At 56.2% G+C, this 23,531-nt stretch overlaps 2 protein-coding genes across 4 annotated transcripts; both read right to left on the bottom strand.

Moving 5' to 3' along the window:
- Positions 1 to 1,704: 1,704 nt before the first annotated feature.
- Positions 1,705 to 17,892, bottom strand: ITIH4 (inter-alpha-trypsin inhibitor heavy chain 4). Of its 3 annotated transcripts, XM_015085240.3 has the most exons (24): positions 17,722 to 17,892; positions 16,028 to 16,188; positions 13,899 to 14,003; positions 13,590 to 13,752; positions 13,341 to 13,451; positions 12,758 to 12,883; positions 11,745 to 11,861; positions 11,314 to 11,482; positions 11,087 to 11,212; positions 10,725 to 10,906; positions 10,445 to 10,630; positions 8,201 to 8,340; positions 7,775 to 7,929; positions 7,449 to 7,475; positions 7,117 to 7,170; positions 6,908 to 6,961; positions 6,525 to 6,650; positions 5,824 to 5,946; positions 5,673 to 5,699; positions 5,468 to 5,584; positions 4,201 to 4,375; positions 2,614 to 2,768; positions 2,390 to 2,486; positions 1,705 to 1,931 (listed from the first exon to the last, which is right to left on the bottom strand). In XM_015085240.3, exons 1-24 carry the CDS (start codon positions 17,875 to 17,877, stop codon positions 1,862 to 1,864), a joined length of 2,922 nt encoding a protein of 973 aa, XP_014940726.3. In that variant the 5' UTR covers positions 17,878 to 17,892; the 3' UTR covers positions 1,705 to 1,861. The 3 variants fall into 3 exon arrangements, with proteins under 3 accessions (XP_014940726.3, XP_014940728.2, XP_014940729.2); XM_015085242.3 differs by lacking the exon at positions 6,908 to 6,961 and having other exon boundaries at positions 17,722 to 17,880; XM_015085243.3 differs by lacking the exon at positions 7,117 to 7,170 and having other exon boundaries at positions 17,722 to 17,880.
- Positions 17,893 to 20,179: 2,287 nt separating this feature from the next.
- On the bottom strand, positions 20,180 to 22,158 carry MUSTN1 (musculoskeletal, embryonic nuclear protein 1). The gene is made up of 3 exons (XM_027039217.2): positions 21,876 to 22,158; positions 20,640 to 20,772; positions 20,180 to 20,479 (listed from the first exon to the last, which is right to left on the bottom strand). The coding sequence occupies exons 1-3, from the start codon at positions 21,882 to 21,884 to the stop codon at positions 20,373 to 20,375; spliced, it is 249 nt and encodes an 82-aa protein (XP_026895018.1). The 5' UTR covers positions 21,885 to 22,158; the 3' UTR covers positions 20,180 to 20,372.
- Positions 22,159 to 23,531: the final 1,373 nt, after the last annotated feature.

Raw genomic sequence — 23,531 nt, 5'->3', positions numbered from 1 at the left:
GTGATGGCCTGGTCCTGCGTCTCTACTTCAGCATCCGCTTCCGTCTCACCCCATGGCACTGCACCTTCCCTGACTTGGTGCACAGTGTCCTCGCTCTAGGCCTGGTGTCCTTGCCCTCCTTTTTCACTGGGCTAACTTCTCTTTATTCTTCAAAATCCAACCCCAACCATGCCACTTCTAGGAACCCTTCCCTGACATTCCCCGGGCTCTTGGTGGCACCTGGTTGTTCTCTGGGTGGTAGCTGTCACACGAGGCAATGTGTCTCCTTGGTATCCAATGGACCTGCAGCACTCAGCCCCCGGCCTGGCCCAAGTGAGTGCTGGAAAGCACTTGGTGAACAAAACAGCGAAGGGTACAGAACTCCTTTCACCTGTTCACAGAGAACACCTCTGCAAGTACGGCTGGGCCAGAAAGTCACCCATGACCCCTCTGCTGCTGTACCAATTCCACAGCCCAGCCCAGCTGCTGGGGTCCCGGAGGGGTGAGTCGGGGTGGCCACTCATGTCGCATCCCGGTATGTCAGAGCTCTGGTCTGAGCCCCTCGGAGCAACCTTCACAAGGTGACTCAGCCTTGACCCCCACCTGCCCACCAGGCTCAATGGAGATGCAGCAGCTCAGCAGGGGTGTTCCTGTGAATTTGGCAAACCTGCTGCTGGAACCCCCTCCCACTGGCCTCTCCCCTGACCCTTCTAGAAAGACTCACTCTGCAAACAACCTGTAAAGCTCTAGAGCTGAGAACAGAATGCTTTCCCTGGTGATCTAGTTTGCTTCCTCTCAGCAAGCAGACGAGCTCATTTATTGCTTTCCCCTGGCTGCCAGGAAGCTCTGCACAAAGCTTTGTGCCACTCTAGCTTGCCTTACCCTGGCGCCTGTGATCTAACTCTTCCCCTGCTTGTTTCTTTTATTCTATTCTCATGGTTTTGCTTTTGTTCTCTTCATAGTTTTTATTTGTAAGCCAAAGACGTGTGTCATTTTTTAAGCAGTAGGTGGAGTAACTCTAGATGTTTAGGTGTGCTTCGCCTATGCAGGGGATTGAGTGCAATCTTGGGGGTGCCCACCCCCGGAGCATGGATGGGAGAGCAGACCCAGGGCCTGGAGCCCAGGCCTGGAGCACCCTCATGAGACTCAAGGCTCCTGGGGACAGACGCTTGCGTCCTCCATGGGCCGGGGACCTCATCTCTGCCTCCCCCATCTCCAGTGCTGGCCTCTTGACCCAGTGGCGAGCGGACATCCTGAGCACAGGTGCGAAAACCAAACCGTGTCATGCAAATCCCATCACCAAGGGGCCCAAGAGCTTGCTGAGAAGTTGGAGAGTTGGCCTGTAAAGAACTTCTACCCAGTTTGTGCCCACCCAGGGCCAGTTGTGTTTCTAATAAGAACTTCTACCCAGTTTACTCTTTTTCTTCTTTTTGTTTTTGTTTTTAGTCGAAACTGGGTTTCACAGACTCAGTGACCATTAAGCAGACTGAACCTTTGCTCCCAGAGAATGTTCTCCCGCCCTAGACCCCCAGCTGGGGGCTGCAGCAACATTTTAAATGGGTGATTTAATCTCTTTAAATCTTAGTTTCTCTGCTTGTAAAATGAAGAGGTTGGACTGAAAGTTCTTCATGGGCCTTACTGGCCACAGGCCTTTGAGGGGCTCACAGTGGAAGGTTCTAATGGGATTCTGAGGCCCTGGGATGTAGCCAGATGCAACCACAGATGTCCATTCCCTGGGCTCACAGCACCTTTATTTGGAATGAGTGGGAATATCCCTCCCCATCGCAGTCCGGGCCCCACGGGCGGTCTTCTGGCCACAGGGTGGCAGCTCTCTGCACACAGTGGGGTGGCCTGCGGTGTGGGCACAACCCCTCCCACATAACTACAGCTCCACGGACCAGCAGGAAATCTCTGTTCCTGGGGAACCCTCTTGGTAATCCAGCTTGAGCAATCTGGGATGGATACGTGGACAGACAGAAAGATAGTTGGTCAGCAAATCTCAGGTGTGGTGGGAAAAGAGGGAGATGGCTGGGGTTAGGAGTGTGGAGGGTAGAGAGGCTGGGAGCCTTAGAATTTCCTCCAGCACAGGACAACAAGGCCTGGTCACCCAAGTGGACCCAGCTGTGTGTGGTCTTCAGGGCCCAGGGCTCTGAGAGTTTGGGAGGAATTTCCTACTGTCCCCGACTCACCCTAGTGATCTCTGGGCTGGGGTGTTTTTTGCAGGTTTGAGCTGACTGTCCTCTGTGAGGTCACTGAGAGCTAGGTCAGAGATATCTAAAGTATCAACCTTTGCCCTCACTGTCTCTAGGTTCCAGGCAAGGACAGAGGAGTAGGGCCACCCGCCAAGCCCAGTTCCCAGCCTCTAGGCCTCCACACCCGGCCAGGCTCAGTGGCCTGCTTGCACAGTCACCTGGTGGCAGAGTAGTCACGGCCCTGAACGCTCAGTGTTCGCCTGCTGTCATCTGCCGCTGCTGGGGGCCCCCAGAGCACGCCCTGGTAGAACTGGCCTGAGATACAAAGGGCGGGGCAGCAAGGAAAAAAGATGGAGGTTGGGAGACACATAGAGGTGAAGGGCACTGCCAGTTCGCAGGCAGAGGTGGCTTCTGAGGGTGCCCTGAGCCGTGGGCAACATACCAAGGGTCCCGCCAACGTGGCTAGAGAAGCGGTCGGTGTCCCGCAGAAGGAGCCGGAGTCCCTCCCCAGGACCGTCCCAGGGGAGCAGGCCGATGGTCACTTTGTCTGGGCTGCTGAGCAGCAGGAGCCCCGCCTTGTCCATGGTCATGTTGAGGCTGTGGGGAAACCCCGAATCCTGAGCAATTGAGGTGGGAGTGGCCTTGGGCGGGACGTCCCTTAAATGTTCTGGGCTTCGCTTTCCTCACTGGTAAACTGGGACCGTCTTAGCGGTATCTGGTGTATTATTTATAAGATAAACCAGATTCCTTTCCCTCCCTGGTTTTCTTAGATTAGTTTCTCATAAATTAGTTTTATATGATTTAGGCAATTGTCTGATACATTCATTCTATCCCCTTCGTTTTTATGGCTAGTGCCACTTCCTTCTGATGATTAGTGTTACTTAGGTCTAGAAGAGCAAGTCCCTTTTCATCCTATCCTGTCCTTTTCTACTTAAGATAAGCTTTGAATGTCAGGCTCCTTAAAGCATGTTGAATAAGACCCTGCTGTTAACTCTGAGGTTATTTGAAATGGAACTGCCCTAAATTTACACTGTCCTTGATTCAATGTACAAGATGTGGTCTGTTTTCCCTTAGGTGTTATCTTCTGCAGCTCATGAAAGTATTTGGATTTTCTCTCACTGCAGGTGTTAGGAATTCTTCATTCTACCTTCTAGTGTGCACGTCCAGGGCACAGAAACTCTTGTCATTCTTTGTGCATTTATCAGATAATAGGAGACTTTAAGATCTCTTATGAAATTGGATGGTTTTCGGGTAAGCCCCTCACATTTTCTAGGCACCCACTCATTTGTCAAGTGGAAACCGGTCTCTACAGTGTGGCGCAGTGAGAGGGCAGAGGACAAGACTCTCCGTGCTCGGTATAGGCTGGGGTGTTGCGTACTGCTCAAAGAGGGCCAGGGTCCTTGGCCCCACTCCCAGGCCCCTGGTAGCCTCCAGAGCTGGCAAGCTGCCTCTGGAAAGCTCTGTGGTGAGGCAGCCTCACCCAGAAGAGCTGGCCCTCCACCTCTATGCTAAGGATGACATTCGTAACCTCCCCCAGGGAACAGTGCTCTCCAGCTTCTCATTATTGTCATCATTACCTCACCACACAGACAGCACGGCCCTCCCCTGTACCCAGTGGGCACCATACTGTCCAATGGGCACAGTACTCCTGGATCCCATCCCCTCATTGGACCTTCTCCTCAGCCCTCTGACTCAGGGCTGGGTGATTGTCTCTAGTTACAAGTGAGGAAACAGAGGAGCTAAGCAGCCTGCCCAGGGTCACACAGGACTGGCAGTAGAGCTAGCTCCAAGCCACACTGTGCCCCACGTCGGGTAGTGACCCGGGTAAGGTGTGAGGGCAGCTGGGTCCCAGCACAACCCCTCTGTGACCTCCAGAACGGGAGGGTATGGTGCAGGGCTCTCTGCGGGGGCACCACACCGCAGGAGACGCATGCTCCGCCACCCCATCCCCAGGCGCATGGGCCCAGATCACCTAGCAGCAGTCACCGGCCAACTAATGTGGCCAGAGAAGTACCCAGCGGGGGCATACCCAGGTGTCACCGAGAACAGCGTCTCTTTCCACTTATAGGCAGAGTTTCTTCGATTTCGAGTCACTACCACGTGCTCAGGGGAGGCGCGGACCTGCAGCTGGGGGTTCTTGAAGGTCACCTCGATCCACGAGAACTGGGCCTTTTCTGTCTCATACTGGCCAGTCACCTCAACCCCTAAGAGGGCCGGGAGCACAGAGGTCAAGGCCGTGGCCCCAGCTGGGCGCTGGCCTGGATGACAGCCTGGATGACAGGTGAGCCCTTCTCACCGGCTCACCTTCTCAGTCCCCTTTTCCCAACACTTCCTCCCACAACCTCTCCCTCATCCCCTGGTTTCATGTGGCTCTGGAAGGGCCCCCGAATCCTTAGCAATGGCCACCTTCAGACGAGCCCTTTGAGAGGGCAGATCCTGTCTGAAATCAGGGAATATTCATAAAGCCCCGATAGTGTGGCTGGCCTGACGAGGTGCTGTGGCCAAGAGCGAGATGGAAAACGAGTGATGCCCAGCCTCTGGGAGCAAGCAGACCACGGCCTGGTGAGATGAGCGGTAGACTGGGTGGATGTGGGAGGAATGGGGGAGCCGCAGAGGCTCATTGGCTCTGGGTGGCTCTGCAGGTGTGTGTGAGCATCCCCGAGTGCTGTGTATCCTCACATCTGACCTGACACTCGGTTCAACCAGTAGGACCCTTCTGGGGTTGGGAGTGCAGGCCTGGTCAGCACACCTACCCCTTCCTCCCATTCACCTGCTCCACACCCTCCAGAGTCCTATCAGTACCTTCCAGGCCTCCGCTGCTGCTTTCCCCTTCCTCTGCCCAGTGGGCCCCCACTCGTCTGCCAAGGCCCAATCATTCCTGTATGACCCCGTGCAGCCTCCCCTGGCCCTCGGACAGCTCTTGTCTCCTCCTCTGGGCTCACTTCCGTGTCGCTCTGGGCATTGACTATAGGCTTCTGAGCTTATGTGTGCCCAAGTCTGTCTCGCCACCCCTGAAGTATGGCAGTGCCTGGGGACAAGTCCACATCTGGTCTCCCTGGAGTGCCCAGGCCACCCGGACCTGCATATGTGATGTTCAGGGGAAAGTCTGTGGGGTGGCCGTGTAAGTGCAAGTGTCAGTGCTCAGAGGCAGGCCACACTGTGATCTTGGGACAGGCCCACACGGGGTAAGGTGTGTCTCCATGGGCTGTGTCCCATCATTGTCTCTGGGGTGGTTAAGTTGGGAGTGAGTGGTGTCTGGGTCTCTCTGGGTGGATGATTGGGTGTGCACCTCTCACCTTGGTCAGGGTCTGAGAGCAGGTTCATTGGCCCCTGAGAGTGCTTGATGTCCACACAGAGAGGATTCACACTCTGTCCGGGCAGTGTCAGGATGACAGGAGGTGCCTGGATGGGGGCTGGGACAGCAGGTGTAGTTCCTAGAGCAGGTAGAGCGGGCTGGGAGGTAAAGGCAAGGAGGGGGCCTGAGGGAGGCTGGCAACCTACCTGGGGGTGAGTCTGTCTTGGCTGGTTCTGAAAGAAGAAAAAGTCTGGATTTAGACAGCCCCTTCCTAGGGAGTGGGGGAAGAGGTGAGAGATGGAGAAGCAGATGCCCGTGGCCAGGGCTCCCTCTCAACTTCAACACTGGGAAACCCACGTGATGTGTCTGCAGAGCTCCCCGAGGGTTTCCTCTCCTGGTGTCTATGTGTCATAGTGTCAGAAGGTATTGCAGGAACTCTGGCCTTGATTCTCAAATCCACTTCATCAGGAGTGGAGGGGGCTGATGGTGCCAAAGCAGGCATTAGTGCAGGGGCAGCCAGAAACAGAAAGGAAGAAGGTAGTCAGGATTGAGAGTGATCTTCACATCCTCCAGCCATCGTTGCCACCCGCCACCTCCCCGGCCCCACAACCCCTGCCATACATACATCCAACTTGGAAGAGCCTTTGTAACGAGACTTTCAAACAGGAGAGCACACTATTAGGGAAAATGCAGAGGACATGGGGTCTAGCCTGACTCTGCCGTTTCTGAATCCAGATTTGGGATTGGAAATAGCTCAAGGGACCACTGTTAGCTTTGGAAATGGAGGAAGCCTTCCCTTTCTAGAAGGTTCCATCCTGAGCCAGCCTCCAGAGTGTAATGAATCTGATCCAGTGAAAATAAAGTACACATTACTTCAGGGCACCTGCATGGCTCAGTCAGTTAAGCGTCTGACTTTGGCTTAGGTCATGGTCTCACAGTTCATGGGTTTGAGCCCCGTGTCAGGCTCTGTGCTGGTGCTTTACCTCTCCAACTCTACAGGCAGGTTTAATGATCACCTTAAGGCAACTAGACTCTCAGAGGGTCAGAAAGTGGCTTACCTAACAACATGTCTGGTAGCAGCAAGTCCCTAACCCCATGGTAGGTTAGATGATGAGATGGAGAATGAACAGGTCCTTGTGGTCCGATTCTCCCTGGGTTACCAGGCACCTTCCCAGAAGGTCCAGCTTTGGAAAAGTTGACACACACACAGTCTTCTCTAAAGTGGTGTCGTGGTTTCCCCCCCCAGCCTGGGCTCTGGGACCCACCCCGGGAGAGGGATGTGGAGAGGGCGGATGGCTCCCTTCCTTGCACTCATCACTCTGGGAGCCTCTCCTCCCATGGCCAGAAGAAATTCAAAGTGGGAACAAAGGACCCTTCTTGAACCCCTCCGCCCCTGCCACTGGGATGTCAGCGCCCACCCCCAGTCCCCAATTCAAATTACTTGGTCCTCTATAGCCGCTTCTTTCGGTAAGGAAGGAGTCTGCATAGCTGCTCCCTAATCAGACATAAATGGACGTGAGTCCCAGCCCCGCCAGCCAGCCAGGTGAGCCAGGAAAGTCACTCCCCCAACAACCAGGGCAGAGCCCAGTCTGTGGCCAGGGTCACGATTCTGTCAATCTCCCACCCCTCTCCCCTCTCCTCCTTTGCCACCTGTTAATCTGGACCTTCTGTCTCCCATGGTATGAAATCTGGAGAGAGGAAGACCTGGAAATCAGAGGGACCTGGGTTTGCTTGTTAGATGTACCTTTCTGGGGCCTGCAGTTGAACAGGGATTGTATCCCTAGTGCCCAGGGCAGGCCCCAAATGGCAGCCAGTATCTGAATGAACGAAGTGACTAAATGCACCCATTTGCTTAGGCAGACGACACCCCCTGCTGGCAGTGGGGTTGGGTTGGAGAGGCCCTGGCCAGCAACCTCTTGGGGCTGGTGCCTTAGGTCCTGTGTCAGCCAACTGTCCCCCAGCCCAGCCTTTGAGGCTCTTACCTAAGTGGAAGTGCTTGCGTTTGTTTTCTGGATAAAACAAAAAGAGAAAGAAAGAAATACACTGTTAGAGTGATTTCAATAAATTTGACATGCTTGTATTTAACCTTGCTTTCCGATCCCAGCACTAAACAGGTACAGTGAACTCTGGGGTCAGGAGACCTGGCCTCAGCTTTCACATCAATGAAATGGGAGGAGTCTCCCGGGGCTCCTGGGAGATTAGGGGTGGCAGGGTCGGGGTCTTGGTTGGGATGCAGAGGAAAGGCTGCGGAGGGTGCTGGGTCAAAACTGTGCTGCCAAGGAGGCCGGGGTCCTGCTCTCACACCCACCGGTTTCCACGGGCTTCTCTGCAACTTCAGATCGTTCTTCGCCTTCGGGTTTGGTGACCACCATGGACGTGAGGGGTGTGACAAAGCTGTACTGCAGCGACAAGTTCAGAGCTCGGGTCTCAAGGGCCTGCTTCTCAGCATCAGATGCCAAAATCCTGCAGGTTGAGGACATCACAGGTTCAGCAGGTCCCTGGATGCCTTGTCAGAATCTCCCTCCCTTCCAGACCCTTCTGGGAGGGTTCCACTGGGAGAGTCTGGAGCTCACACGTGGTGCCACAACCCCCTCTCTCTGGACTTGGGAGACACCCTGTGCCCACTGCTCCCCCCCCCCCCCCCGCCCCGTCCCTGCCGCCATGGGAAGCTTGTGAAGGTGCTCAGGCTATGTGTAGCTGTCCTGGTGGGCCCTCAAAGGTGTGGGCTACCCACATTTTCTCTAGCAGTTGCTGGATGGTCAGGTATGCCCAGAGTCTCTCCATGAAGCTGTGGAAGATGTACTTGGGGCTCTGGAACTCTTCTTCCTTCTCCGCCACTCTAATTTCCGTTTGGAAGGTGATGTTCTGCATGTGCTAGAAAGAGGGGCCCAGCCGGGGCAGGAGCTGTGAGGGCCTAGGTCTTCCAAGTGCTCCCACATGAAACCTGCTTAGGGCTGGGGCAGCTCCCATGCATCGGCTGCAAGGACTGCAATACCTTTGAGTAGAGTGGGGCGTGGGGAGGGAGTTTGGGGAATGAGAGTCTTGGTCACAGAGCCTCCCAAGATGAGAAGGAGGTGGAGATAAAAGGTAGCAAACCGCCCAAGTGCAACATGGCAGACACAGAGCTGGGAGCTCAGGTCAGACGGATCCTTCCAGAGAAAGGGAAATGAGAATGGGATGTGACGCCCAGGACAGTGTAGAAACAGCAGTAGGAAGGAAGTCCAAGTGTGGTGTGTGGACAGAAAGGGTCCCCACATGCATTCCACACTCACCCCAAAGATGGAGACTCTGGGGACAAAGAGGGAAGAGCTTTCCCCAGCAGTCAGTGGCAGAGTTGAAAAGAGAGCTCCGGTGTCATGGCCCTGATAGGGCTTGGGGTCCCGTCCACCCGCAACCAGCTATCCTGGCCCATGCTGATGCCCTCTGCTGGGGCTGGGCACTGTGGGATGGAGGCAGCAAGGCATATGCCGAGCTCCGAGTGACTGCTGCATCCTTCCCCAGGGAGGGGGGCTTCTGGTCTGGGGCTGCCCTGCCCACAGCCTGGGAAGTGGTGGCAGGTGGGGGGACAGAGGAAACCCCACCTTTCTTGCCATTGCTCCCCACTGCAGTCGAAGACCTTCTCAGTGTGGATCAGATCCCGCTACCCCTGCTGGAACTACCTCCTCTGTCTCTCACCCAGAGCCAGGCCTCCCCACACTGTCACATGCAGGCCACCTGCACGAATTTTGTCCTATCCACACATAGAGCTATTTGCTTGATGGTTTTGCTTAAATGAACTTTAAATAGACTAATACTATTTATTTGGCCCTGTCCCAAGCAATAATACCTGTGAAATCTTAGGTCTGGGGTTCAAGTTCTATTTTTCAGGAGACACATTAAAATAAATACACAACTACTAAAACAAACATGTTTGTGAACTACCCTGAGTCACCTTGGGTCTTACACTTTGGGAACGCCTGGCCTTTAGGTTCATATTAGCAGCTAACATGAATGAAATATTTACACTGGGGCCAGACTGTAATCCCCACAGCAGTCTTACAAGGTGGGTAGGGTGACCTATTCTGATTTCTACACAGGAGGAAACTGAGGCACAGTGAGGTTAAGTGATTTGTCCCAGGACTCACCTCTGGGAGGTGGCAGAGCTGGGTCTGAACCCAGGCAGGCTGGCCATAGATCACACACTGCCCATCCCACTACTCGGCCACTTCCTCTGAGGTGAGGCCCGGGACCCCCCATTCTCTTCTGACTCACCTACCTGCTGTTCTTCCCACACATGCTGCCTGCTTGCCATGCAAGCCTAGAATGTTCCTCCATCATTCCACCGTCTGGCCTGTACCATCCTCTACTCATCCTTCAGTCTCAGCTGGGCCTCCTTCAGGCATCCCTCCCTGATTCCCAGACCAGGTTTGGGTTCCCAGGGCTGCTCCCCTGAGTTCCCGGGTTTGTTGTGTCAGGGACATCCCAGCCCGAAGCTCCTTCCTGGTGTGAGGATTTACACGCACTGTCACTGTCGGGAGGACAGCGTCCCTAGGGCCTAGAGAAGGACCTGGCGCAGAGCAGGTGCTGTTTCTCTCTGTGGAATGACAGGGCCTCCTGTGGCACAGAGGCAGGGGAAGACTGGGCAGAGACGGCACCACGTGGGGAGCCAGGCTCTTGACCTGGCTGCAGAGGGGCCCCAGGCAAGTTGCCTGCTCTGCCTGGATCTCAGCCTGCTCATCTGTGAAATGGGAGCAGCCCTCTCTGCCCCACTGCAACCTCAGAGGGCAGTGTGAGGACAGGAGGGAATGCCAGGCCTCTGGTTCTCTCAGGAACAGCAGCAGCACAGACGGACTGCTGAGTGTCATCTCTAAGTGGGAGACAGCACTTCGTGACTTGCTCTCTCAACTGCTGGAGCCCTGTGGGGCTGGGGTGTGAATGAAGCCCTTCTGACTCCCTGCTCCAGCGGCCTTTCCCCTGCAGAATGGCCGGCCACACTCACCAGATGCCCTCTGACTTTGGCTGAGAGCACATCAGGGCTCTGGTCCTGGAGCTTCCCAGCGACCACGATCTCGGAGCCTTTGAAGAGCAGCCGGAAGTTGTCCTGTGAAACCTCCTCCACAGCGTTGCTTGGGTACTCAAAGGTCACTGCTGTCAGCAGTGGGTTGGCCACTTCCTGGTAGAAATCCTGCAAGGTGGGGGGTGTCACGAGTGCGGGGCTGGGGTCTGCCTGCCTCTCTGTGCCATCCCTCACTCAGGGGCCACCGGGGACACTCTGGCACCTGGAGCTGCAGGGCAGAGTCTGAGTCCTCATAGATGCGCCGAGCCAGGCCGCCGTTGTCCAGTGCCATCTTCTCCAGGAAGGCATAGCTGACATCGAAGCCAAAGCCCAGGCAGAAGAGGCTGTACTGGCCAGCTATGGCTTCCTGCACGTTCTTCTGGATCCTTGCAGGGTTGGTCTCTCCTGGGCCCAGCAGTTTGGGAAGGGGGTGGGGGGGCATGAGAAAACAGCGATTTGTTCAATGGATACTTCTGGACTCTAGAGACCCCCCCCTCCCTGCCTCGGGTTCCACAGCAAGCCGGGGGAAGGCCTCAGCAGATCCCTCTGGGCCGTGTGCCTTGGATTTGCTGGTGGTGCCCTCACCCACAGTGGGGTCACCATCGGTGAGCAGGATGATGAGGGAGACACTGCCCGCGGGCAGCAGCTCCTGCCGGTTGGCGTTACTCAGCAGCTGCACGGCCATCAGCATTGCATCGTTGATGTTGGTCCCTGGGGGGCACACACTCAGGATGGCTTCCAGCCCAGTGCCTCAGGCTGGGCTTGGTTCCCCAGAAGCCCCCACACCATAGCAGGGCTACAGAGGCACTCACCGCCTTGGGCCTGGATGCCGGCCACATATCTCCTGGCCTGGTTCACGTCCTCGGCTGAGGCTGGCACCAGCAATGGCTTCCACTGGGTTGCATCCCCGCTGAAACTGATAAGGTTGAACTGGTCTCTGGGGCTGAGGTCATCCAGGATCTTGATTAAGGCTTCCCGGGTCTGAGCAGGAGGATCGGAGACAAGGTGGGTGTCTCAGTGGAGCCTCCCTGGGGCTGGCATCCTGTGTACTTGGGCTGGCATCCCCGGACTTGCATGGTGACTGCTCTAGAGCCAGGACCTGCCGATACTCTGACCAATCTCAACCCCTGGGTACCCCATACCCAGGAAGATGGAGGAGGGAGAATCTGCCTACTGGGCCGGAGGTGATGGCGTGAGGCATGTGTGAGTTTCCAGAGTTGTGGTCTTAACCTGTGGGACCCACCTGTTGGATCTTCCTGCCCAACATGGAGCCGCTCTTGTCAATGACAAAGATCACATTCTTGGGTATTGTGGGTAGGCCCTCGGGGGCAAAGTAGTGTACAAAGTAGCCATTTTCAATCTGTGATCAGAGTGAAACAAACCCAGGTAATAAGAGCTGCAGCCCTGCCCTGCCCCCAACCAGCCTTCTCAGCTTAACACTTGGGTTCCTCTCTTCACGCAGCCCCATCTTTCTCTGTCCCAATGTTAACTTCCTCAAATCCTCACCATCTTCTAGGGCTCAGTCCAGCCCCTCTCTTGCCTTCCCTGCTCACGTGTGGCCTACTAGAACTCTACCCCCACTTTACCTCCTATTTGTTTTAGTATTTGAGGCAATTTATCCTAAAAGGTTTAGACATAATAAACCTGAGATCCGTTAAAAGAGTAAGGACTTGAAAAACAAGGTCCATAGTGGGGCACCTGGGTGGCTCAGTGGGTTGAGCTTCTGACTTCAGTTCAGGTCGTGACTCACGGTGTGTGAGTTTGAGCCCCACGTCATCGGGCTCTGTGCTGACAACTCAGAGCCTGGAGCCTTCTTTGGGTTGTGTATCTCCCTCTCTCTCTCTGCCCCTCCCCCACCCACACTCTGTCTCTCTCAAAAAAAAAAAAGTTAAAAAAAGTTTTAAAAAACAAGGTCCATCAAAAGAGTAAAGGGAAAGCACAATGAAGCCAGAAACTTGCATGAAAGAAGCTACTGCCATTGGACATCAAACTGAACTGTGAGCCTCCTGCCAGCTAAGGCAATAAGGGAAATCCTGCAAGGCATCTCTTTAGCAGAGATGAAACTTCTGTGCCTCCAAAAGAAAATTGTTTCAGGGAAACATAACAAAATTGCTTGTTTTTGGTCTGTGCTGCCACTGGTTCACACTGATGAGTAGGGGCAGTTACTTTGCCTTTCCTTCTAGAACATGTAAGCTCAAGCCCTTGAGTATGGATGGATTTTCTGGTTGCCCCTATTCTCGCCTGGAGCCCACACACCTGAATGGAGCCCCCCGAGAGGGTCCGGTTCACATCGTAGCGGATGATGAAGTTGCCATTCAGGACTGTGTCCTCCTGCCCTGGTGACTTTTGCTGGGAGAGTGTGGGCTTGAATCGGATGTGAGCCTGGGAAAGGACAGGCTGGTGTTGAGAAGAGCCCCATGGCCACACCCACCCCATCTGAAGCAAGAATTCCAGGATATGGCCTTGAGCTGTTGGAGAGAATGACTCCCCATAGGGGAGTGGGGGAGTGAACCTCTGCTCTTAGAGCTGCACCAGCAGGGGCCCGGCTCAGGATATGCATGATCCAGCTGGCGGCCCCTTTCCATCCATGGGGCCCTCACTTAGGTTCCTCCCCACAGCCTTCTCCCCACCAGGGCGAAGGTGGTCTCCACACCAGCACCTACCACCCTTCTCTGGGCCTTGTCCTCCACCTCTGCCAAGTGGCAGCAGGGACACAGACCTCAGAAGTCCCTCCAGCACAGAGATTCTGCCCAGTTGTCCCGCTCTCCAGACAGACTCATAAGGCTGGCTGGACAGCAGGCCCCTTGGTACCCTTGCCTGCTGACAATGGCAGGCCCACCTTGGTCTTGTTCCGTGAGATGGTGAGGGCATCTGCCAGTTCGTTGGTCATGAAGGTGCTCTCTGTCTCCAGAAAGCTGATGCCCTGAGGCTCAAAGATGTGAATGTCCATCTGGAGGCAAGAAGCGGGTCACTGGGTTGGCAGGGAGCTGGGGCTGGGCCTCTGGGGAGGCAGAGGGGGAAGGAGGGGCTGCCCTCAGCAGAGCAGGTGTGTTCCTGGAGACCTCCCGGGAAAAGGCGGTGCCAGTACCTGCAGATGCTTGACCAGCTGCTGGGGCTGGACTTTCAGCAGCAGCTCATACACTTCCAGACGCCGTTTGAGCAGCTCCTCATACACTAGCACGAAGGTGACCTTGGCAGAGGGAGCCACATTGACTGACACCTGGAACTGCTCCATCTTTCTTCCGGTGGCCCTGGGGGAGAGGGACGTCAGGTTTGTCCCTCCAGGCCGGGCGGGGTTATGGCCACTGGAGGCTGGAGAGGGTCTGAAGGGCTGGAGGCAGGGCAGCCTCTGCCCCCACCCCCCTGGGGTCCCTTCCCACCACCATCTTTGGCTCACTTGATGAGGCCAGCACTCTCTCCCCTGGCCACGGCCGTGCTGTACTGCTCCTGGGCTGCAGCCTTCTCCTTGATGTTCCCGGGGTAAGTCACACCGTCAATGATCCTGTGGCAGGAGGGGAAGATTTGTGGAGGGCCTGATAGGGGCAGCCCACTCCAATCCCACCTCCTCCAGGGAGCCTCCCTTGACTCGGTGTGCCTCTTAACAGAGTGACTCCTGTCTCTGCCTGAGGCCATCCCTGTTTATTATGTACTTACTGTATACAAGTCTGTGCAGGACCCCAGGTGGGGAGGAGAGCTCTGCATGCTATGCCACGCCTCCATCTACCCTGAGGCGTGCACAGTGTTGGCAAACATGCGTTTACCGAACACACAGGGGAAGGAGGCTGCAGAGGAGGCAGGACTGAGCTAAGTCCCAGCCTCTCTTCATCCTTGCAGCCCGGCCCCACATCCCAGCTTTCCCTCTCATCTCACAGCCTGCTCCCAGAAGAACTGGTCAGTCACCAGTGAGCTTTCTGGGGTGCCCCTGTGCCCAGCCCTGCGTGCACCTGTGCAGGGAAGACTGGGAAGGAGAGAGATGCCGGGCTCCCAGGTCAGTGGGAAATGCAGCACTGAAAGCCTCTGGCCCCTCCCCCTGCCAGCACAGGGCAGGGGGCTCTTCAGGGAGGTTGGCCTCTGGGGAAGCAGGTGTTGGACAACGGGTGGACTGGACTCCCAGTGGTGTGGGTCCCACAATCCTATTTTTGGGGACTAGAAAGAGCTACCAGGGCTTCTCCTCTGGAATGAAAATGACTACTCCAGATCCTCCTTGGGAGGCGAGCAGGGATGTGTCGGGCAAACACAGCCCTGCTCCACCTGGGGGTGGCATGAAAGGGTGTGCAGGGGTCGGCGGGGGTAGCCAGGGCATTAGGACCCAGTGTTCCTCCTCCCCACCTTCCTGACATTCCTGGTCATAATTTAACCCTGGGCTAGGGATGGGGCTGCAGAGTGGGCCACAGGGCTCCTCCTCCTGGACGCCCAGCTGGGGTGCCAAGACCAGCAGGCTGCCAGGCTCTGGGCCCATCACATGCGCTGAGAGCCCCGGGCTGGCGCCACTCCCTGGGCCCAGATTGTGTTGCTGCAGGGCATAGGGAAGCAGGGGGCAGGGTGCCCTGTTCCCCAAGCTGGCTGGGGGCCGCCTGCAGAGCGCACACTGCACACAGTACTCACACAGCACAGGCCCCCGCTCCAGGTTTAGGAGAAGCAGTGGCCAAGAAAGAAGAAGGAGCCGAGCACAGGGACCCAGCCCCCACTATAGTTTTTCAGAGGTCTCAGGGTAGTTTGGGGACCCCGGCTGAGCCCGCTCTCTGTCCCACCCAGCACCCTCCCTGAGTTGCTGGGATCAGCCTCTTTCTGGCCTGCCCTCAATCACTGCCTCTCTGGTGGGGACAAGGACAGATAGAGAGGGTTCTCATGTATTGGACAAACATTGCAAAACATTCGGGAAGGGTGAGGAGGACAAGGTGAGGATTAGCACTGAGCCACAGAGTCCACAGAAATCCCAGGGGTCTCCCAATTCTTGGCCTCTGGCCCAGAGCAGAAATGCCCTCTGCAGTATCCCAGGTGGGAGGGAGGGGACTAGCCTGGCTTGGAACTTCCTATGACAAAGAGATCCCCCTCCTCAAGGCATTGCTCCATTGTGGGGCAGTCCCAGAGTTAGGAAGTCTTCTGTATTCTGAGCTGGACTCTGCCTTTGGGTGACTCCCTCCTGCCTGGGCCTGGGCCTCAGGATGCCCCAACTCTGTACTCCTCAGAGGCAAAGAAACCAAGATGCTGTGGTTTTCCACCTGTCAACTGGGCAGTATTTGGGGATGGTGCACAGAGGGATGGACGGTGGGGTGGATGGAAGGAGGGAGGGGTGGAGGGAGGGAGGTGTGGAGGGCGGAGGTATGGAACACTTCTGAGACTGTACTGAAGTTTGTGGGTCAAGTCCCTGGTTCCCTGTATTGCCTACAGGCTGAGCACACACACCTAAGGCACACCTCACATCAGGAAGAGACTCGCTCTTCTTGACTGGGTGCCATCGGGGAAGCTGGTGTCATGGTGTTGGGTTGGGGAGGGAGACGAGGAGGAGGGCAGGAAGGTACCTACATGGAGAAGTTGGTGATGAAGGCTCTCTTGGGCAGCTCCACCTGGAAGGTGGCCTCCTGTACAACATTGGCCTTGTTGACCACCCTGCTGGTGACGACTGTGTGGGCAAATCTGGATGAGACCCTGGAGTCCACGGTGAGGCTGTAGATGTCAATGTCATTCTGGACCAATGAAGGAGGAGGAATGGGCTTGTCTCAATGCCAGTCCAGCTCGAGGCAGCACTCTTTAAAAAGAGTCCCAGACCAAGCCCTGGCCCCCATCCCCGACTGAGCCACTGACCAGGCCTCCAGCCAAACCCCATGATACATTCCACATGTGAACACCAGTCTCACATAAGAGGCAGCTATGTGCTTCGTTCCCCACCCTTCAGGGCCATGATGGTGGAGCTTGCGGTCCAGTGCGTCTGGGAAGCAACTCTCACTTACTCCTCAGGCAGGGGGCCCTAGATGGGTCAGGAAGCTTCACATTTGATCTTAGCTCTGCCCACTAAAAGGGTAATGAACAAGTCCTGTGATTTCTGGTGACCTCAGCCTCGTGGAAACTGGGAAAAACAGCTCTTGCCTGTCTCCCACCAGGTGCTCACAGGAGCTAGGAGAACTTGGAGGTGATGAGGACCCAGTCTCTAATCGCTGGGAGCCTTCCTCTTTGCCCCCTTGACCCTGCAGCTGTGGACCCTCCTCAGACATATGCTCTCCTCCAGATCTGTGGTCCCCAGGCAAGGACATGTGCACACCAGCTGCCTGCACACGGTATGTTCCGCTGTGCACGCAGCTTAGCACAGAGACAGGTGACTGGCCCAGCGGCTTATGTATACACGGGAGTGTCTGCTGGGTGGCAGGCACTGTACTAAGTTCTTTATAAATGTTACAGGTTTGAATAGCTTTTCTTTTTAGTTTTTTATAGATGAGGAAACAGACACAGAGTACATAACTCCTGGGGCACCTGGGTGGCTCAATCGGGTAAGCTTCTGACTCTTGATTTCGGCTCAGGTCATCATCTTGCAGTTTGTGAGTTCGAGCCCCGCATTGGGCTCTCTGCTGTTGGCGTAGAGCCTGCTTCGGATCCTCTGTCCCTCTCTCTCTCTGCCCCTACCCTGCTTGCATGCCCCTCTCTCTCTTTCAAAATAAATAAACAAACTCTAAATAAATAACTCCTTCATGGCCACTCAGCCAGGGAGAGGTAGACTTGGGCTCATGAAACCCATTTTTTAAAAAGTTTATTTACTTATTTTGAGAGAGAGAAAAAGTGCAAGTGGGGGAGGGTCAGAGAGAGAGGAGAGAGCAAGAATCCCAAGCAAGCTCCACACCAAACCGATGCGGGGGTCAAACCCATGAACTGTGAGAACGTGACCTAAGCCGAAGCTGGATATTCAACTGCCCAACCAACTGAGCCACCCAGGTGCCCCTCGTGAAGCCCGTTCCTACCCCTTTCCCCACGCCCCCCACTGCCGGCCTCTAGCAGCAACTTATTGGGCTGCATTTTCTCCCCGTAAAATGGGACTAGATCTCCCTACTGTTAAGTAAGAGAGGAACCATACAGCCCGGGCTAGTGCCTGGTGGATGGTCAGCACCAACTCTTTGCACACACACTGATCCACGCTCCCTTGTCCACATAATGCTTGCACGTGCAAAGGCTCTCACCATTGCTAATCAGCTCACACCATTCACACTCAGGCCCCCACGGACACCCACTACCTTTTGGGGGGTGGAGGTGTGAAGGACAGCCAGCAGAGAGAGCAGGACCGTCGCGATGCCACAGGCGCGGCCAGGGGCTGAAGTCTTCATTTTGGCTCCCGTGCCTGGCAGGTTGCTTCTGAACTCGAGAGGAAGTGGGGAATGAATTAATAACATGCTTGCTGTCCCGCCCCTGTGGGGGCAGGTTCTGGGAAATTGGGATCTACAAGCCAAAAACTGCAGTTGCCTCAGATAAGTAAACTGTGAATATCCTGTGGACCTTGGCTGGGGACAGGAACATGTACCGAGGAAGAGCAAGCTCAGGTGGGAGTTGGGTACGGCACCCCTTCTGAAAGGTCCACGGTCACCCCAGGCCACTACCACCCCCCATACCAGCCATTGCACCAGCCAGCTCCCTAGGTCTGGGAGATACACCAGTGAACCAGCCTGCTCTCCAGAAGCCCAGTCTGGGGGAAATAGGGATGGCCAGAACAGGAGGGCTAGGGGGTGGCTTCCAGGAGGCAGGGGACCGGAGGCCAGCTTGATGTGACGGGGCAGTGAGGGCCCTAATGGCTCTGAGGAGCCACTGGAGTGTCTGAGTGGGGCAAGATATGCTGGGGCCAAGGCCGGATGGAGACACTTCATTTCTGGGGTGAGAGGGGCTGGGTCCAGGGGTCCCCTTCTCTCTCCTTGGGTCCCCGGCTGCTGTCAGCCCCCATTAACCTAGCTAGGGCTCTTGGCTCAACTCCAGCAAGGCTGCCAGAACAAGACCTGCACTTTGGCAATACAAACTGAGAACCATAAAGATGCCTGCACCTTGTGGCCCAGAAGTCTCCTTCCGGGTAATTTATTGATAGGAAATCGTGCAACACAAGTCCTGAAGGGGGTGATTCATTGTGGCGGTGTGTGCACTCAGATAGCCTGTGGAGGTCGGTCATGCCAAGGGAGCCCATGATTCACGGCTTGCGTGAGAAAGCGCAGGACACCCAGCCATCAGCACACCAAGGCAGTGCCACTGTCCTGAGCCCAGACCCGTAGGAATGCACCCGAGGGCCTGGGGTAGGATTACCAGTAGCTTTTTTCAATTTTTCTTTAATAAACTTGAAATGCTGCTTTTATAACAAATAGCAATAAAATGAATAAATACTAAGGGATCCGGATGCAGCTGGTGCTTGCGTCCCTGGCGGCTCTGGGACAGCCCAGCTCCCGAGTCTGGCCATAGATAAGGTAAAGTTGCTTCAGGAAAGTGGTGGCCAGGTGCCAAGCCCTGGGTTGAGGAAGGAGGGTGACTTGGTGACACTTGTCAGTGGGGGTGGGGAGGGAGGGGAGTAGCCATTTCGGGGGCCGACACAAGGTTCTGAGGCAGTGACCGGCCCCCAAGTTCCCCTCCATCAGTGGCAGGAGCATGCAGGACTCTGGAGCTGTGTCTCTGGCTGCAAGTCAATGTTCCCCTCCAGAAAGCATCTCTGTGCGCATCTATACTGCTTGCCCTTTGGCTCTGAATATGGTTGGGATCATCCAGGGCTTCACACCCGGTCAGCAATCTGAGCAAAGAGCCCCCCCCACCCCCCCGAGGAGCACGGTGAGCAGGCCCAGGCCCTGCCCCACAGAAGGGCCACTCGGGGCACAGAGCACGGGCCCAGCCTGAAGACAGCTATATCAGGACGCCATGCTGGCTGAGAACGTGGGGAAGGCTCCAAGCAGCCACCCCCACATGCCCAGGGGACAGGCGGACTTCCGTGCAGGCAGCAGGGAGGACTGCCTATGGCTTTGCTGTCACAGGGGGACAGACTTCTGCAGTCCCCTGGATCTGACAGTTCCACGCACACAGGGGACACTGAAGCCTGAGGACGGAAGAACCGCTCATGAGCCAAGGACCTGGAGTTCTCACAATGCAGGCGGACCGGTGGGAGTGGCGAGGGGGAGGCTCACCCTGAGTCTGAGAAAGGAGCAGCTCAGTAAGCAGACTACCACTGGCCAGAAAGGGGCCTCGACCTGGTTTTGCCTTTAAGGGGTGTGAGCTGGCAAGGAGGTGGTACAACTAAGGGCCCCAGAGGAAAGGGGTTTTGAGGTGACCTGGTCCTGCAGAGCCTTGGGGTCCTTGGAAGCATCTCAACATCTTCTGTGGAAGGCAGGGGGAGGGGTGAGCCTCGGGCCCCCACCTGCTTCACTCTGAGCAGTGTTACTGTGGCCTGTTTTATGCAACAGGCTCCAGCTCTAGTCCCTTTTCAGATGGGAGGGAAAACTGAGACTCAGAAAGGCAGAGACTGGTCTGAAGCCACACAGCTCAGCGCCAGTTCACCACGTCCAAGACTTTCTGGCATGTGGCAGTGGCTGTAATGGCACCTGCCTTATCCTCTGGGACCTCCCAAAAGCCCACAAAGGGTACAGAACATGCCCCACCCCCTACCCCACCTCCCCCTCCCCTACACTGAGCGGCTATGGCTGGTGACCAACTAACACCCTCCAAATGCCGGAGTCACTTGGGCATCCTCTTTATTGTTCCCCAGGTGCCGGTGCAGACTCCCTGGGCTGAGGGACCAGGGCTCTGAGGGACAGGCGGCAGTCCCAGAGGCAGCAGGTGAGAAGGTGCATTCTGGCATAAAAAAAGTTTTTGGGAAAGGCTCCTGCATCTAGGAGTTGGCAGTGGCGAGAGGAATGGTGTGTACTTCTTAGCCAAAGACACTCTTGGCAGGTCCAGCTTTGGGCTTCTCAAAGACGGTCTCGGTGCCGGTCCGGGTGCCGCTGAACACCGACGGGGCGGTGGAACCAGCTAGTTCTGTGGGCAGGATGGGAGGTGTGGGCAGGGGCATTTGTGGGGAGTGCCCCCCCCTGCTCAGGAGCTCTGGACTCAGGAAAGGATGCTGGGACCCCTCTCCCCATCCCCCCTCCCACTGACACCTCCCCCCTCCACCCCCACTGCCCAGGAGGATACTCACCACACTCCCGCATGACCTGGTAGGTCTTGGACTTGATTTCCTGGTTCTTGGCCAGGTTCCCACGGGCCCCCTTCAGATCTTCCTCCTTCACGGGGGGGCGCTTCTTCTTGATGGGGGCCTCCTGAGCACCAGCCTTGGAGAGCCCAGAACCTCATCTTACAACCCGAGGCCTCAAGGGTGAAAGCCCTTTCCTACCTCACTGCCTTGGCCCTGAGACCCCTCTTCTCTGGTCACTGAACTCAAGCCAATTTAAGGCTACACTCCTCTTCCAGGAAGCTCTCCCAACCATGCTCCACCCCCGCCTCCACGTCTCTCTCTACCTCCCCCACAGACCAGGAGCATGGGGACCATGGCTACTGTGGCCTGACACTGCCTGCCTGGCCAGGCTCAGGCCTGGGAACGAAGGGCAAAGGGGAAAGGGGCTGGTTTTGAGTGGAGTTTCCTTGGGTAAATTCCAAGATCTGCTCATTGGGTGGCAAGGGCCCCTCAGGGATTGTCTCTCCCCCAAACTGCCGGCATTTGCCTTGTGCGTTTTGGGGTGGGAATCTGGTGGAAAAATCAGATGCCCGTGAAGTCGGTCCAAAGTCAGCACCCACCCATGGAGCAGGTAGCAAGGAGAACCTCCACTTAGCATGCCTTAGCACTGACCTACAAGTCCATCCCTCTCCAGACTGGGGATATTCAGACTCAGTGCTTATCCTACCATTCAACCCCAGGCGCCCAGGAGTCTGAGGCCTCATTCCTTCTTAAGCCCTGGGGACAGGTGCAGGGAATTCCTGGTCCCTGAGTCTGGGCTGGGATCCTGCGGCAACACAGTACACCCCCTGCACCGAGATATATCCTGCTGGGGAGATGCCTGGGGGAAGTTATGCACCCACAGATCCCGCCTGGCGCGCACGCGCATACACACACACACACACACACACACACACGGCTACAAACAAGTCCTATGGTCAACTTCTTCACACACAAAGGCAGACACAAATTGAAGTATCATACATGTTGTCTCTACCCTCCTGACAAGCCACAGAACAACACCAAACCCAAGATAAATGGGGGTTTACCGGCAAGCTGGGGCCCAGCGCTGCCCCTCCTGAGCCCCGGCCTCCCAGGGGCTCACAGAGCTTCTCGTTACGCCTGCAGTTCAGCTCAGGACACAACTGTCAGAGGTGACAGTGTCCAGCTGTCCATCCCCACCCCCCCGGCACCAACCTGGCCTGTGCCGGGCCCTCCTACCTGGGACATGGTGGGCGTTGTGCGAGAGCTGCTGCAAAGGCTCCCCTCTGGCAGGCAGAAGCCGGTGGAAGAGATCGGGGCAGCGCCAGCCCTCTGGGGCTTATATAGTCCACTTGCCTGTCCCGGAAAGCCACTCCCCTCCTCGATGGGCTTCCCGATGATTCAGGTCCGCACAGCCTGCAGCTTCAGAGTTTATTCTTAGAGATGATAGGGGCTCGCTGAGCACTGCTGCCTGGGGGTCACAGCCCTGGTGGAAAAGGACAGCTGGGGAGACCCGGGGCCCTCGAGAACAGGTGCTCTTATGCAGGCGGGAGGTGCCAGGCCTGGCAGTGTGCAATGAGGATTTATGAGCGTGGGTCCTGGAATGTGTGTGGCAGCCTGAGCTGTCCACCTGGGAGAGTCCATCCCAATGGGGTGGGTGTCCCTGAGGGAAGGGAGGGCCCTGGGCTAGGCTGGACCGCTCTGAGCTTATTTTTCCCTCTCTTTTACCCTTCTATGGATTCCAGAGAAAAGAGACTTTCCATCCTTCATGGCAGCAGAGCAGAAGCTTCCTGTGTGTGACACTTGGGAGCACTTGCTCACAGTGAGCACAGCCCCCCATGGTTCACAGGTGAGCAGCTGAGGCTGTGAGAAGCTCGGGGAGCTGCTTCATCTGTGTTTTTGCCCTCTGCCTGGCTCCTAGTGCAAGGGTAGCAAAGGGACAAAAGGCGAGAGGTAAAGTGCCCAGAAAAGACCAGAAGAAAACCTGCTTTGTGGTAAGGGCACTGGTGAGTGTAGGCAGGGAAGGGCACAGAGCCTCTGACTGGGTGAGGTCACCCAAAGGTGCCTGGCCTGACATTTAGGTTGCTGAAAGCAGGTGGGCGAGATCCAAGCCCATTCCAGGCACTGAGCTGTGGAGAGAGGGACAGGCCCAAGGTCTCTCCTGAAGGCCATTTAGCTTTCTGCTAGCTCCTAATAGCCCATCCCTGAAGGGGAGACCCTCGGGGCGCAAGGCAGAACTCTCCACCTGAGATGGGTGTGGGGAGGGGATGTGGGTGGGAGGTCGGCCACATTCCAGCTCCTGGTCAGTGTGTGGTGGGGATTATTTTTATCCTTGGAGGCTCCAGGCAGACAGAACCCCAACAGGCACTGACACTTGGTTATCCCGAATATCACTCCACTGCTGTCATGCCTCCAATCTCCCCCTCCAAGTCCCAGGAGGCCAATGAGAGGACTGCCAGGCTCCATCTGAGACCAGCGCTCAGGGGCACGGACCCAGGACTGCAAACGGGGCCGAAAGGCACCGAGGGTGGGCCCAGCCTGGGAAGGGTGTTTTGGCATTGCCCCCAATCCCGCCACCCCAGCTGGCTCTGCCCAGGGAGGCACCTGCCTGCCAGCCCCGTGGCCTTGCTCCTCACCCCTCAATCTCCCAGTACTGCTTGCTCCTCAGGGGGAGGTAAAGCAGCTTTTACTCGTCTTAACAGGTAAGTGGAAAAGGCAAGAGTACTTTTAGCTTGTTCCCTTGGCAGATTCTGGCTCCGGTGTGTGTCACGAGGTGATGTAGGTTCATTCACACTTGGCTTCCTGGGGGAGAATCTTCTAACTCACTGGGGAAATCTTCTTGACCCCATTAAGTTGTTTCAACTCCAAAGAACACACAACCAACAGCCACAAGTG

The sequence above is a fragment of the Acinonyx jubatus genome, chromosome A2 (genome assembly GCF_027475565.1).
Source record: "Acinonyx jubatus isolate Ajub_Pintada_27869175 chromosome A2, VMU_Ajub_asm_v1.0, whole genome shotgun sequence".
Classification (NCBI taxonomy): domain Eukaryota; kingdom Metazoa; phylum Chordata; class Mammalia; order Carnivora; family Felidae; genus Acinonyx; species Acinonyx jubatus.
This window is presented reverse-complemented; position numbering and strand designations above follow the sequence as displayed.

What these genes read in the sequence shown, in the direction of transcription:
- ITIH4 (XM_015085240.3), bottom strand. Translation starts at nt 17,877, where the DNA reads ATGTTATTAATTCATTCCCCACTTCCTCTCGAGTTCAGAAGCAACCTG. An exon ending in TGGGCAGGAAGATCCAACAG is followed by an intron (nt 11,483 to 11,744) that starts GTGGGTCCCACA and finishes CCTCCTGCTCAG; the next exon opens with ACCCGGGAAGCCTTAATCAA. An exon ending in CTGTTCTCGGTGACACCTGG is followed by an intron (nt 2,769 to 4,200) that starts GTATGCCCCCGC and finishes GTTTCCCCACAG; the next exon opens with CCTCAACATGACCATGGACA.
- MUSTN1 (XM_027039217.2), bottom strand. An exon ending in CCAGGTCATGCGGGAGTGTG is followed by an intron (nt 20,480 to 20,639) that starts GTGAGTATCCTC and finishes TCCTGCCCACAG; the next exon opens with AACTAGCTGGTTCCACCGCC.